Genomic DNA, 16,773 nt, shown 5'->3' on the forward strand with positions numbered 1-16,773 from the left:
TAAGGAAATTAATGGTCCTTTCCAATTAGAAGTAAAGTAATATACATCAATAATATTCAGCAAAGTTTTATTATATGCTAAGTGATAGGCATTTTTCAAGGCACTAGGGAGGCATCATTGAGTAAAACAGACCAAAAGCTCTGGTCAAATGAAGATTATATTGCACTGAGGGAACAATAAATAAAGTATATGATACATCATATATTTATAACCACTATGGAGAAAAACAAAACAGGAGAGGTAAAAGAGTATGAAGATTAAGAGTGCAATTTAAAATAGGGATTGGACTCCCCTGGTGGTCCAACAGTAAAGAGATCTGCCTGTCAATGAAGGGCACACAGGTCTGATCCCTGGTCCACGTGATTCCAGCAAGATTCCACATGCTGCAGGGCAACTAGGTCCATATGCCACAACCACTTAAGCACCTGCACCCTAGAGCCCAAGCTCAGCAACAAGAGGAACCACCACAATGAGAAGCCTACCCACTGCAACTAGAGAGCAGCCCCAACTAGCTGCAACTAGAGAAAGCCCACTTGTAGCAGTGAAGACCCACCATGGCTAAAAGTATAAATTAAAAAAAAAAAAGTTTTTAAAATTTTAAATCTTAGGACTAATTGGATGGTTTTGAGCAAAGAACTGAAGAAAATGAAAGAGAAAAACATTGTATCTTGCGAAAGAGCAAACATCTGGATCAGAGGAAATAGAGAAAAGTTCTTGAAAGGAGAACATGTCTGGTATGTTTAAAGAATAGCAAGGAAGCCAATGTGACTTGAACAGAATTACCAATGTAAAGAGTAACAGGAAATGAGGTCACAGAGGTAAAGAGGATCAGCCTGTGTAAAGCCTGCAGGATATTAAAACGATTTTCACCATTTCACCCTATTTAAAGGTTTTTTTTTCTTTCCTATTTTTTTGGCTGTGCTGGGGCTTTGTTGCTGCATGTGGGCTTTCTCTTGTTGGTTTTCACTTTGTGGACAATAACTCATCCCATGAAGGCTTCTGAGTAGAGAAGCAACATGATCTGACCAGGTTGGTCTTTTTTCTTTTTTGATCTGAACAGCTTGCCTGGTGGCTCAGAGGTTAAAGCATCTGCCTCCAATATGGGAGACCCAGGTTTGATCCCGGGGTCAGGAAGATCCCCTGGAGAAGGAAATGGCAACCCACTCCAGTATTCTTGCCTGGAGAATCCTATGGACGGAGGAGCCTGGTAGGATACAGTGCACGGGGTTGCAAAGAGTCGACACGACTGAGCGACTTCACTCACTCACTTACTCAGGTTTTATTAATAGGATTCATCTGGTTGTCATGCTGAGACCTGACCCAGGGAATGAGCAGTGTGGTTCAGTTCAGTCACTCAGTCGTGTCTGACTCTTTGCGACCCCATGAATCGCAGCACGCCAGGCATCCCTGTCCATCACCAACTCCCAGAGTTCACTCAGACTCACATCCATCGAGTCCGTGATGACATCCAGCCATCTCATCCTTGGTCGTCCCCTTCTCCTCCTGCCCCCAATCCCTCCCAGCATCACAGTCTTTTCCAATGAGTCAGCTCTTTGCATGAGGTGGCCAAAGTACTGGAGTTTCAGCTTTAGCATCATTCCTTCCAAAGAAATCCCAGGGTTGATCTCCCTTAGAATGGACTGGCTGGATCTCCTTGCAGTCCAAGGGACTCTCAAGAGTCTTCTCCAACACCACAGTTCAAAAGCATCAATTCTTCGGCACTCAGCCTTCTTCACAGTCCAACTCTCATATCCATACATGACCACTGGAAAAACCATAGCCTTGACTAGACAGATCTTAGTTGGCAAAGTAATGTCTCTGCTTTTGAATATACTACCTACGTTGGTCATAACTTTTCTTCCAATGAGTAAGTTCTAATTTCATGGCTGCAATCACCATCTGCAGTGATTTTGGAGCCCCAAAAAATAAAGTCTGACACTGTTTCTACTGTTTTCCCATCTATTTCCCATGAAGTGATGGGACCAGATGCCATGATCTTTGTTTTCTGAATGTTGAGCTTTAAGCCAACTTTTTCACTCTCCTCTTTCACTTTCATCAAGAGGCTTTTTAGCTCCTCTTCACTTTCTGCCATAAGGGTGCTGTCATCTGCATCTCTGAGGTTATTGATATTTCTCCCGGCAATCTTGATTCCAGCTTGTGTTTCTTCCAGTCCAGTGTTTCTCATGATGTACTCTGCATAGAAGTTAAATAAGCAGGGTGACAATATACAGCCTTGACGTACTCCTTTTCCTATTTGGAATCAGTCTGTTGTTCCATGTCCAGTTCTAACTGTTGTTTCCTGACCTGCATATAGATTTCTCAAGAGGCAGGTTAGGTGGTCTGGTATTCCCATCTTTTTCAGAATTTTCCACAGTTTATTGTGATCCACACAGTCAAAGGCTTTGGCATAGTCAGTAAAGCAGAAGTAGATGTTTTTGTGGAACTCTCTTGCTTTTTCCATGATCCAGCAGAGGTTGGCAATTTGATCTCTGGTTCCTCTGCCTTTTCTAAAACCAGCTTGAACATCAGGGAGTTCATGGTTCACGTATTGTTGAAGGCTGCCTTGGAGAATTTTGAGCATTACTTTACTAGCATGTGAGATGAGTGCTATTGTGTGGTAGTCTGAGCATTCTTTGGCATTGCCTTTCTTTGGTATTGGAATGCAAACTGACCTTTTCCAGTCCTGTGGCCACTGCTGAGTTTTCCATATTTTCTGGCATATTGAGTGCAACACTTTCACAGCATCATCTTTCAGGATTTGAAACAGCTCAACTGGAATTTTATCTCCTCCACCAGCTTTGTTCGTAGTGATGCTTTCTGAGGTCCACTTGACTTCACATTCCAAGATATCTGGCTCTAGATTAGTGATCACATCATCATGATTATCTGGGTCGTGAAGATCTTTTTTGTATAGTTATTCCGTGTATTCTTGCCACCTCTTCTTAATATCTTCTGCTTCTGTTATGTCCAGGGCAAAGACTAATAGAATTTTGCCAAGAAAATGCACTGGTCATAGCAAACACCCTCTTCCAACAACACAAAAGAAGACTCTACACATGGACATCACCAGATGGTCAACACTGAAATCAGATTGATTATATTCTTTGCAGCCAAAGATGGAGAAGCTCTATACAGTCAACAAAAACAAGACCAGGAGCTGACTGTGGCTCAGATCATGAACTCCTTATTACCAAATTCAGACTTAAATTGAAGAAAATAGGGAAAACCGCTAGACCATTCAGGTATGACCTAAATCAAATCCCTTATGATTATACAGTGGAAGTGAGAAATAGATTTAAGGGCCTAGATCTGATTGATAGAATGCCTGATGAACTATGGAATGAGGTTTGTGACATTGTACAGGAGACAGGGATCAAGACCATCCCCATGGAAAAGAAATGCAAAAAAGCAAAATGGCTGTCTGGAATGGCCTTACAAATAGCTATGAAAAGAAGAGAGGTGAAAAGCAAAGGAGAAAAGAAAAGATAAAAGCATCTGAATGCAGAGTTCCAAAGAATAGCAAGAAGAGATAAGAAAGCCTTCTTTAGCGGTCAATGCAAAGAAATAGAGGAAAAGAACTGAATGGGAAAGACTAGAGATCTCTTCAAGAAAATTAGAGATACCAAGGGAACATTTCATGCAAAGATGGGCTCAATAAAGGACAGAAATGGTATGGACCTAACAGAAGCAGAGCAATGTGGAAGCAGGGAGATTATTTAGGAAGTTATCACAATAACCCAAACTAGATATGACCTTTACTTGAAAAACAGTGGTATCAGCAGACAGAGCCAGAAGAAGAAGGTAGGTTCTAAGTACATAATTTGAAAGGTTGAATCAATAGGATTCACTGATGGATGAGATGGGGGTAAAACAAAAGAAAAAGATTTCAGTCTATGATTTTGGGTTCACTAATATTTGTGCTTGTTTTTACTATTATTTAATTTCTATTCATTTATTCAACAAAATATAAACTAATTAAATTGTGCTGCAGAGTAGAATATACTGTCAGTCTAGTTCATCTTTAATTTATCAAGACTTCAAGAAACCCTAACAATGGGTGAAATGTGGCATACATAGGTCACTTTACATATATCCTCTGTGAATAAGGTCTTCTATATTAGGAAAATATCCGTATTAAAAAAGTTTTTAAAACTCTTTAAAACATAAAATTTAAATCTTACCTGAATATTTGAAGATTGAGAATTCATAGATCCTTGATTATACATATAAACCATGAAATTATTTGCTAAATAAAAGCTGGATATATAAAAGAGTGAGAGAATTTTAAGTTATTCTTTTTGAAAAAAATGTAAAGCAGCAGTCAGCAAACTTAGCACCCTCAAAGCCGAATCTGACCTATCTCTGTGTTTGTAAATAAAATTTATTCGCATATAGCGATACCCATTCACTTACATACGGTTCATGGCAGCTTTCATGATACAACAGCAAAGATGAGTCATTTTGACAGAGCTATCATGCTCTTCAAACCCTAAAATATTTACTATCCGGGTCTTTAAAGGAAAAGACTGCCAATCCCTGACAAAGGTAGTATTTTCTTTGGACCTGTGTGTAATTTTTGTTTAAAGTAATATGCATTTACTCAAAATAATATTTCCCATTTTATTATACTCCTTTAAAAAATAAGGAAAACAAACTATAAGACAAAAGAAAACCATTTTAAAGTTTACAAAGATTAGAAATGGGTGTAGGATTATAAGGGTTTTTTATTCTTTCATTCTTTCTCAATTTTACTATCATGAATATATATTACTATAATGAAGCAGAAGAGCATTCTGTAACAGTCATAGTTCAGCCTTCTCGGGTATAATTCCTTGTCCCCATTATGCTATTTTACTTATGCTTCCTCACCTGGTGCTCACTTCTCAATCCAATGTAATGTAACTAGACCACCCAGAGTAGCTTCTGCTGAGAATCTGCCATTAAAACTGATGCCATATAATGATCCCCTCATTGTCAAATCCAAAAAGAAAAAGCAGATTGAGTCAAATAAAACTATCTGATGCACTTCACACTACTGACCATACTCCCCTTCTTCAAACCATCTGCTCTTCAACTTCAATCATACCATTTACCCCTGATTTTTCCCTCATATCACCTTGTCTCCTTGTGTAAGTCCCTTCATCTGGATCCTTACTTCACTTAAGTGTTTCCCTGGCATTCATTTTCTGGTTGTTTTTCCCTCTCGTTAATATTTACCCCCACCTCTTTATCTTGTTCATTTCTGGTGCCTCATTTATATCTAATATATATTTTTAAAAGATGGCTCTGCAACCTACACTTCTCTCCCATGACCTAAAATAAATATAACTGGCTATTCAAGGTCATCTGTATTTCATACAAATTTTAGGATTATCTATTATACTTCCTGAAAAATGTGTATTTTGATAGAATTGGACTGAAATAGTAGACTACCCTGATTAGTACAATGGACTTATCAATATTAAGTCTTCCAATGTGTAAGCATGGTGTATATTTCCATTTATTTGCATTCTCTTCTATTTCTTTATCAATGTCTTAGAGTTTTATGAGTACAGGTCTTTCACCTCCATTAAATTTATTCCCAGGTATTTCTTTCTTTCTGATGCAATTGTAACTAGGAGTTTTTAATTTATTTTTCTGATATTTCATTATTAGTGCATCAGTTCAGTTCAGTTCAGTAGCTCAGTTCTGTCCGACTCTTTGTGACCCCATGAATCACAGCACGCCAGGCCTCCCTGTCCATCACCAACTCCCGGAGTTCACTCAGACTCACATCCCTCAAGTTAGTGATGCCATCCAGCCATCTCATCCTCTGTCGTCCCCTTCTCCTCCTGCACCCAATCCCTTCCGCATCAGAGTCTTTTCCAATGAGTCAACTCTTCGCATCAGGTGGCCAAAGTACTGGAGTTTCAGCTTTAGCATCATTCCTTCCAAAGAAATCCCAGGGTTGATCTCCCTCAGAATGGACTGGTTGGATCTCCTTGCAGTCCAAGGGACTCTCAAGAGTCTTCTCCAACACCACAGTTCAAAAGCATCAATTCTTTGGCACTCACCTTTCTTCACTGTCCAACTCTCACAACCATACATGACTACTAGAAAAACCATAGCCTTGACTAGACAGACCTTTGATGGCTAAGTAATGTCTCTGCTTTTTAATATGCTATCTAGGTTGGTCATAACTTTCCTTCCAAGGAGTAAGCATCTTTTAATTTCATGACTGCAATTACCATCTGCAGTGATCTGGAGCCCAAAAACATAAAATCTGACACTGTTTCCACTGTTTCCCCATCTATTTCCCATGAAGTGATGGGACCAGATGCCATGATCTTCGTTTTCTGAATGTTGAGCTTTAAGCCAACTTTTTCACACTCCTTTCACTTTCATCAAGAGGCTCTTTAGTTCTTCACTTTCTGCCCTAAGGGTGGTGTCATCTGCATATCTGAGGTTATTGATATTTCTCCCGGCAATCTTGATTCCAGCGTGGGCTTCTTCCAGCCCAGCATTTCTCATGATGTACTCTGCATAGAAGTTAAATAAGCAGGGTGACAATATACAGCCTTGATGTACTCCTTTTCCTATTTGGAACCAGTCTGTTGTTCCATGTCCAGTTCTAACTGTTGTTTCCTGACCTGCATATTGGTTTCTCAAGGGGCAGGTCAGTTGGTCTGGTATTCCCATCTCTTTCAGAATTTTCCACAGTTTATTGTGATCCACACAGTCAAAGGCTTTGGCATAGTCAATAAAGCAGAAGTAGATATTTTTGTGGAACTCTCTTGCTTTTTCCATGATCCAGCGGATGTTGGCAATTTGATCTTTGGTCCCTCTCTGCCTTTTCTAAAACCAGCTTGAATGTCACAAAGTTCACAGTTCATGTATTGCTGAAACCTCTCATGGAGAATTTTGAGCATTACTTTACTGGCGTCTGAGATGAGTGCAATTGTGCAGTAGTTTGAGCATTCTTTGGCATTGCCTTTCTTTGGGATTGGAATGGATCTTTTCCAGTCCTGTGGCCACTGCTGAGTTTTCCAAATTTGCTGGCCTATTGAGTGCAGCGCTTTCACAGCATCATCTTTCAGGATTTGAAATAGCTCAACTGGAATTCTATCACCTCCACTAGCTTTGCTCATAGTAATGCTTTTTAAGGCCCACTTGACTTCACATTCCAGGATGTCTGGCTCTAGGTGAGTCACACCATAGTGATTCTCTGGGTCATGAAGATCTTTTCTGTACAGTTCTTCTGTATATTCTCTTCTTAATATCTTCTGCTTCTGTTAGGTCCATACAATTGTCCTTTATCAAGCCCATCTTTGCATGAAATGTTCCCTTGGTATCTCTAATTTTCTTGAAGAGATCTCTAGTCTTTCCCATTCTGTTCTTTTCCTCTATTTTTTTGCATTGATTGCTGAGGAAGGCTTTCTTATCTCTTCTTGCTATTCTCTGGAACTCTGCATTCAAATGGGTATATCTTTCCTTTTCTCCTTTGCTTTTCGCTTCTCTCCTTTTTTTGTAAGGCCTCCTCAGACAGCCTTTTTGCTTTATCGCTTTCTTTTCCATGGGGATGGTCTTGATCCCTGTCTCCTGTACAATGTCACGAACCTTATTCCACAGTTCATCAGGCACTCTATCAGATCTAGTCCCTTAAATCTATTTCTCACTTTCACTGTGTAATCATAAGGGATTTGATTTAGGTCATACCTGAATGGTCTAGTGGTTTTCCCCACTTTCTTCAATTTAAGTCTGAGTTTGGCAATAAGGAGTTCATGATCTGAGCCACAGTCAGCTCCCGGTCTTGTTTTTGCTGACTGTATAGAGCTTCTCCATCTTTGGCTGCAAAGAATATAATCAATCTAATTTCGGTGTTGACCATCTGTTGATGTCCATGGGTAGAGTCTTCTCTAGTGTTGTTGGAAGAGGGTGTTCGCTATGACCAGTGCGTTCTCTTGGCAAAACTCTATTAGCCTTTGCCCTGCTTCATTCCGTGTTCCAAGGCCAAATTTGCCTGTTACTCCAGGTGTTTCTTGACTTCCTACTTTTGCATTCCAGTGCATAGTAATAGAATAGATCTATACATTAATTTTGTACCCTGTAGTTTTACTGAATTCATTTATTAGTTCTAATAGTTTTTTGGTGGCATCTCTAGGGTTTTCTGTGGTATCATGCCATTTGCAAATAGTGACTATTATAGTTCTTCCCTTCCGATCTGGATGTATATTGTTGTTGTTCTGTTACTAAGTCACGTCCGACTATTTCCATCCCCATGGACTGCAGCATGCTGGACATCTCTGTCATTCACTATCTCCTGGAGTTTGCTCAAACTTATGTCCATTGAGTTGGTGATGCCACTCAACCATTTCATCTTCTATCACCACCTTCTCCTCCTGCCTTCAATCTTTCCCAGCATCATGGTCTTTTCCAATGAGTTGGCTTTTTGCATTAGGTGGCTAAAGTACTGGAGCTTCAACTTCAGTATCAGTCCTTCCAATGAATACTCATGGTTGATTTCCTTCAGAAAATTATTTCTTTTTAATTGCTATGGTTAGAACTTCCAATACTATGACGAACAAAGGCAGTGAGAGCAGGCATCTTTGTCTTACTCGTAGTCTTAGAGAAAAAAGCTTTTAGCTTTTCATCACTGAGTATGATGTTAGCTGTGGGTTTATAAAAATGGCCTTTAACATATAAGTGAAGGGGATTAAGAGATATGAACTACCAGTTATAATACTATATATAGTTTTTAATCTATAAAAATATATAGTCACTACACTGTACACCTGAAACTAATAAGATATTGTAAGACAACTGTACTTCAAACAATCAATCAATCAGCCTTACTGCCACTGGACACTTATGGATATTCTCTGACACAGACTTGTCCTATTCCTTCACTGCCCCATCAAATCTCTACCATTGTGTCCAATATCTAATTTTTTTCTGCCACCTCAGTTATATCTCAAAAAGAAAACCTCTTACACATTCAAAATTATGCTTCTTATTATATCTCATATAACTTTTGCAATAGCTTCATAATTGTCATACCATCCTAATTATTATGCAGGTAATTTCTAAAAATAGAGTATACACATGCTCAATCCATCTCCCAGGCTCTAATTCCTTTATTTCTTACTACTGCTTATAGTTCTGATAATATATTCAAATGCAATATGCATTCTCTCTTATGTACTTGAAAAGCTCTTTGAGTTGTCATTTACTATTCTTCCCTTCTGTCTAACTCTTTTACTCAATGCCATTTTTTGGCATCTAATAACACAATGAATCATTGTTTATATTTCTCTCTTTAAGAAACTTCCTGTCAGCCAAAATACTTCATTTTTTCTTTTCTTTTTTCTCTGCCAAACATTTCTGGAAAACCCATTTTCACTTAAAAGTTTCAGTTTCTCACAATTCAGCTCTCCTTAATACCACATAATCTAGTTCTACTCCCAAAATTTAACTGAAATCAACCTCTTGAAAGTTACAAATTGCTTCCAAGCCAGCATTTCTCAACTGGTTTTCCATCAAATAATTGAACCCTATATAAAGTTATTTAAATTATTTTCACAATACTCTTAGGGATGGTATGTAGCTGTTACTTTTTTCCATAAACTATTCACCAGCTCCCACAGTACTGTATGATCTAATTTCTATACTAAATCCCTGACTTCATATTCTTGGTGGTGAGCCTGCCTCCCTGATCAAACCTTAACTGATACAGTTACAGACTTACTTCTTTTTTATTACATCCTACCCTGATTATATAGATCCTGCTGGCTCTCCTAACTTAAGATCATACAGATTAATCTTCAGATGAATCCTTATTATTCCTGTTCCTAGCCTCCCTATTCACTAAAGACTACTTGAGGCATTAGGACCAAAAAATTAATTCAAAGGAGCATTTGTTCATCTGAGACAACTAACCAGTTTAATAACTACATGACTTTTAATATTCTATTTTTATCATAAACAAATAAATTCATATAAGTAAAATTAAGTCTAAAAATAAAACGTTACCTTTGCTTAAGGTGCACAGTATACGGTTTCTCATCGATTGAAATACTATAGGAAACCTGTTCCTAGAGAATCCAGAAAAACTGAGAGTAAAGACAAATGTAACAGAAGAGGTAAAACAACAGTTTTATCTTGACTAATCCTTCCAAATAATGCTTTAAAAGTCTCAGATAATGTGCGATTTAAAATCTGCAATAATGCATCAAAACTTTTTACATTTACTACATAATCTATTTCCACAAAACTAGTCCAATAAAAGGAGTCATAAAGCACTAGAAACCTATTTGTAACTGAATTTTAAACTCTTTTAAAAGAAGAGACTATGTGCCATGTCATAACATCTATTCAATTGCATCACTGGGATATTAAGGCACTCTATTTCAGTGAAGCTTAATTTACTCCACTAAGCACAAAAGTCATTTATTTTAACCATTTTCCTGAAATGTATGCCCTATTTCCTATCTTTTTAAGCAGAAGATTCTTAAAATTTGGCATAGATTTTTACTCCAACTCTACTATTCTCAAGTTAAAACATGGCAGTGAGTTGCAATATCAGTTAGTCAGTGAATCTAAGACATGAGACTTTATCTTTCAAAAAGAGAATACGTGAAAAGCAAGAGTTAGAATATCATTAAAAAGAAAACTCAGTAAAAACTAAAAAGACATAAATACCAGAACATAGGATCAGTGAAAATAAGAAACAACCAGAAGAAAATACAAATTTTTTAAAAAATAATAATAAGGCAAGTGGTTAAAAGGTCTAGTAAATGGTCAAAAATGGTTATATAAGATATTAATTTTAGGGGAAACTGAATGAACTTATATGGGAATTCAAGGTAGTATCTTTGCAATTTTTGTAACTCCAAAATCATGTCAAAATTTTGAAACTTTTCTTTTTTAATAAGACCAGAAAGAAGCAAAACATGTGTATGTCAGATAAAAGGCAGAAATACCAAACATAAGATCCTGATACTGAAGTAGCAGCATGTCTTACTTTAAAATTTTAGTCCTGGAGGAATCAACCTGCCTGACTTCAGGCTATACTACAAAGCTGCACTCATCAAGACAGTACAGTACTGGGACAAAGACAGAAATATAGATCAATGGAACAAAATAGAAAGCCCAGCGATAAATCCACACACATATGGACACCTTATCTTTGACAAAGGAGGCAAGAATATACAATGGAAAAAAGACAATCTCTTTAACAAGTGGTGCTGGGAAAACTGGTAAACCACTTGTAAAAGAATGAAACTAGAACACTTTCTAACACCATACACAAAAATAGACTCAAAATGCATTAAAGATCTAAACATAAGACCAGAAACTATAAAACTCCTAGAGGAAAACACAGGCAAAACACTTTCTGGCATAAATCACAGCAGGATCCTCTATGACCCACCTCTCAGAGTAATGGAAATAAAAACAAAAATAAACAAATGGGACCTAATTAAACTTAAAAGCTTTTGCACAGCAAAGGAAACTATAAGCAAGGTGAAAAGACAGCCTTCAGAATGGAAGAAAATAATAGCAAATGAAGCAACTGACAAAGAATTAATCTCAAAAATATACAAGCAACTCCTGCAGCTCAATTCCAGACAAATAAATGACCCAATCAAAAAATGGGCCCAAGAACTAAACAGACATTTCTCCAAAGAAGACATACAGATGGCTAACAAACACATGAAAAGATGCCCAACATCACTCATTATCCAAGAAATACAAATCGAAACCACAATAGGGTACCATTTCACGCCAGTCAGAATTGCTGGAGAGGGTGTGGAGAAAAGGGAATGATCTCTGTTCGTCTCCAAGGCAAACCATTCAATATCATAGTTATCCAAATCTATGCCCCAACCAGTAATGCTGAAGAAATTGAAGTTGAATGGTTTTATGAAGACCTACAAGACCTTTTAGAACTAACACCTAAAAAAGATACCTTTTCATTATACAGGACTGGAATGCAAAAGTAGGAAGTCAAGAAACACCTGGAGTAACAGGCAAATTTGGCCTTGGAATGCAGAATGAGGCAGGGCAAAGACTAATAGAGTTTTGCCAAGAAAATGCACTGGGCATAGCAAACACCCTCTTTCAACAACACAAGAGAAGACTCTACACATGGACATCACCAGATGGTCAACACCAAAATCAGATTGATTATATTCTTTGCAGCCAAAGATGGAGAAGCTCTATACAGTCAACAAAAACAAGACCAGGAGCTGACTGTGGCTCAGATCATGAACTCCTTAATTCAGACTTAAATTAAAGAAAGTAGGGAAAACCACTAGACCATTCAGGTATGACCTAAATCAAATCCCTTATGATTATACAGTGGAAGTGAGAAATAGATTTAAGGGCCTAGATCTGATTGATAGAGTGCCTGATGAACTATGGAATGAGGTTTGTGACATTGTACAGGAGACAGGGATCAAGACTACCCCCATGGAAAAGAAATGCAAAAAAGCAAAATGGCTGTCTGGAGTGGCCTTACAAATAGCTATGAAAAGAAGAGAGGCGAAAAGCAAAGGAGAAAAGGAAAGATAAAAGCATCTGAATGCAGAGTTCCAAAGAATAGCAAGAAGAGATAAGAAAGCCTTCTTTAGCGATCAATGCAAAGAAATAGGGGAAAAGAACAGAATGGGAAAGACTAGAGATCTCTTGAAGAAAATTAGAGATACCAAGGGAACATCTCATGCAAAGATGGGCTTGATAAAGGACAGAAATGGTATGGACCTAACAGAAGCAGAAGATATTAAGAAGAGGTGGCAAGAATACACAGAAGAACTGTACAAAAAAGATCTTCCCGATCCAGATAATCATGATGATGTGATCACTAATCTAGAGCCAGACATCTTGGAATGTGAAGTCAAGTGAGCCTTAGAAAGCATCACTACGAACAAAGCTAGTGGAGGTAATGGAATTCCAGTTGAGCTGTTTCAAATCCTGAAAGATGATGCTGTGAAAGCGCTGCACTCAATAGGCCAGCAAATTTGGAAAACTCAGCAGTGACCACAGGACTGCAAAAGGTCAGTTTTCATTCCAATTCCAAAGAAAGGCAATGCAAAAGAATGCTCAAACTACTGCACAACTGCATTAATCTCACATGCTAGTAAAGCAATGCTCAAAATTCTCCAAGCCAGCCTTCAGCAATACATGAACCGTGAGCTCCCTGATGTTCAAGCTGGTTTTAGAAAAGGCAGAGGAACCAGAGATCAAATTGCCAACATCCGCTGCATCATGGAAAAAGCAAGAGAGTTCCACAAAAACATCTATTTATGCTTAATTGACTATGCCAAAGTCTTTTACTGTGTGGATCACAATAAACTGTGGAAAATTCTGAAAGAGATGGGAATACCAGACTACCTAACCTGCCTCTTCAGAAATCTGTATGCAGTTCAGGAAGCAACAGTTAGAACTGGACATGGAACAACAGACTGATTCCAAATAGGAAAAGGAGTACGTCAGGCTGTATATTGTCACCCTGCTTATTTAACTTCTATGCAGAGTACATCATGAGAAACGCTGGACTGGAAGAAACACAAGCTGGAATCAAGACTGCCAGGAGAAATATCAATAACCTCAGATATGCACATGACAGCACCCTTATGGCAGAAAGTGAGGAGGAGCTAAAAAGCCTCTTGATGAAAGTGAAAGAGGAGAGGGAAAAGTTGGCTTAAAGCTCAACATTCAGAAAATGAAGATCATGACACCCGGTCCCATCGCTTCATGGGAAATAGATGGGGAAACAGTGGAAACAGTGTCAGACTTTATTTTTTTGGGCTCCAAAATCACTGCAGATGTGACTGCAGCCATGAAATTAAGAGACGCTTACTCCTTGAAAGAAAAGTTATGACCAACCTAGATAGCATATTCAAAAGCAGAGACATTACTTTGCCTACTAAGGTCCATCTAGTCAAGGCTATGGCTTTTCCTGTGGTCACGTGTGGATGTGAGAGTTGGACTGTGAAGAAGGCTGAGCGCCGAAGAATTGATGCGTTTGAAGTGTGGTGTTGGAGAAGACTCTTGAGAGTCCCTTGGACTGCAAGGAGATCCAACCAGTCCATTCTGAGGGAGATCAACCCTGGGATTTCTTTGGAAGGAATGATACGAAAGCTGAAACTCCAGTACTTTGGCCACCTCATGCGAAGAGTTGACTCATTGGAAAAGACTCGGATGCTGGGAGGGATTGGGGGCAGGAGGAGAAGGCGACGACCAAGGATGAGATGGCTGGATGGCATCACGGACTCGATGGACGTGAGTCTGAGTGAACTCTGGGAGATGATGATGGATAGGGAGGATTGGCATGCTGCGATTCATGGGGTCGCAGAGAGTCGGACACGACTGAGCGACTGAACTGAACTGAGCTGAACTTACACTGTTGGTGGGAATGCAAACTAGTACAGCCACTATGGAGAACAGTGTGGAGATTCCTTAAAAAACTGCAAATAGAACTGCCTTATGACCCAGCAATCCCACTGCTGGGCATACACACCGAGGAAATCAGAATTGAAAGAGACACATGTACCCCAATGTTCATTGCAACACTGTTACAATAGCCAGGACATGGAAGCAACCTAGACGTCCACTGGCAGACGAATGGAAAAGAAATCTGTGGTACATATACACAATGGAATATTACTCAGCCATTAAAAAGAATACATCTAAAAAAAAAAAAAAGAATACATCTGAATCAGCTTTAATGAGGCGGATGAAACTGGAGCCTATTATACAGAGTGAATTAAGTCAGAACGAAAAACACCAATACAGTATACTAACACATATATATGGAATTTAGAAAGATGGTAATGAAAACCCTATATACAAGACAGTAAAAGAGACACAGATGTATAGAACAGTCTTTTGGACTCTGTGGGGGAAAGCAAGGGTGGTATATCTGAGAAAATAGCATTGAAACATGTATATTATCACATGTGAAACAGATCGCCAGTCCAGGTTCAATGCATGAGACAAGGTGCTCAGGGCAAGGTGCACCTCAGATAAGGTGCACTGGGATGACCCTGAGGGATGCAATGGGGAGAGAGGTGGGAAGGGGGTTCAGTATGGGAAACACATGTACACCCATGGCTGATTCATGTCAATGTGTGGCAAAACCCACTACAATATTGTAAAGTAATTAGCCTCCAATTAAAATAAATAAATTTAAAATAATAATAATAATAAAATTTACATGGGTGAGAAAAAATTCTCAGGGATCTGAATGTAATAACTGAACAGAGATGCGGCAGAATCTTTCTCTCTCTTAAAAGTGGACCTGATGTGCAAGTCTCCCTATGTAGTTCTTAGGTGAATATTTTTCTCAAAACAAAAACATAATAATTATTAAGATGTTGGTATACCAGATATACTTATTTTACTGTACTTTCAGTGTGGGAGTTAGCGTAAAATGCATTCTATTTACAGACTACATATAGAGAATTAGCTAGGTCTTTTAAAAATGTAGAGGGTTTGATTAATGGAGACCAAACAAGAATTTATTGAATAATACCAGCAAATATGTTTTTTAACATTTAATAACAGACTTTCGAAGATTAAGAAATTCAGTCCCTCTGGTACTTTCCAAATAAGTCTACCATAATGTTATTTGCAAAGGGTTACAACAATTTCAACACTTTCAGAAAACGATTTTCCTGTTCATTTGCTCATATGATTCCAAACTCACTTATTTTCAACAGAACAGGATACAAAGTCTGAAGATAAACCCAGACACTTATGGTCATCTAATCTATGACAAAGCAGCGAATATAAATGGAGAAAAGATGGTCTCTTCAAAAAGCGGTGGTGGGAAAACTGGACAGCTACACATAAAAGGATGAAATTAGAACATTCTCTAACACCATACACAAAAATACACTCAAACTGGATTAAAGACATACATACAAGCTGGACACTGTGAAACTCTTAGAGGAAAACATGCATAAAACACTCTTTGGTATAAATCAAAGCAATATCTTTTTCATTTATCTCCTAGAATAATGAAAATAAAAGCAAAAATAAACAAATGGGATCTAATTAAACTTAAAAGTTATGGCATAGCAAGAAACCATAAACAAAATGAAAAGATGGGTGGAAAATATTTGCAAACAAAGTGACCAACAAGGGATTAATCACCAAAATATACAAATAGTTCATGAGCTCTAAATAAAAAAATACAAACAAACAAACCCAATCAAAAAATGGATGGAAGTAAAATAAAGTAAAAATAAAAAATTTTTTTTAAAAATTAAAAAATAGATAAAAGGAAAAAAAATGCATGGAAGATCTAAATAGACCTTCCTCCGAAGAAGACATATAGATGGGCAAGAGGAACATAAAAAGATGCTCAACATCACAAATTATTACAGAATTGCAAATCAAAACTACAATGAGGTATCTTGTCACACTGGTCAGAATGGCCATCATCAAAAAATCTAATAAATAATAAAGTTCGTCAAAAAAAATCTACAGATAATAAATTCTGTAGAGGGACTGGAGAAAAGGGAAACCTCCCCTACACTGTTGGTGGGAATATAAATTGGTACAGCCACTATGGAGAACAGTATGGAAGTTCACTTAAAAAATAAAACCAGAGCTACCATATAATCCAGCAATCCCACTCCTGGACATATACCTAGAGAAAACTATAATTCAAAAAGATACATGCTTCCCAATGTTCACTGCACCACAATTTACAATAACCAGGACATGAAAGCAACCTAAATGTCCATCAGTGGATAAAGATATAAAGACATGGTACATATTTCCAATGGA

General features: G+C 38.0%; 1 protein-coding gene across 1 annotated transcript in view; it reads right to left on the reverse strand.

Moving 5' to 3' along the window:
* The window catches only part of LOC138078042 (disintegrin and metalloproteinase domain-containing protein 32-like), a 179,474-nt gene that overhangs the window by 143,850 nt on the left and 18,851 nt on the right, over window positions 1-16,773 (reverse strand). The window contains exons 3-4 of the mRNA XM_068970509.1: window positions 10,009-10,070; window positions 4,182-4,257 (exon numbers count right to left, since the gene is read on the reverse strand). Coding sequence (XP_068826610.1) covers window positions 4,182-4,257; window positions 10,009-10,070 — 138 coding nt within the window. The remainder of the gene's footprint in view (window positions 1-4,181; window positions 4,258-10,008; window positions 10,071-16,773) is intronic.

The sequence above is a fragment of the Capricornis sumatraensis genome, chromosome 4 (genome assembly GCF_032405125.1).
Source record: "Capricornis sumatraensis isolate serow.1 chromosome 4, serow.2, whole genome shotgun sequence".
In the NCBI taxonomy this organism is placed as follows: domain Eukaryota; kingdom Metazoa; phylum Chordata; class Mammalia; order Artiodactyla; family Bovidae; genus Capricornis; species Capricornis sumatraensis.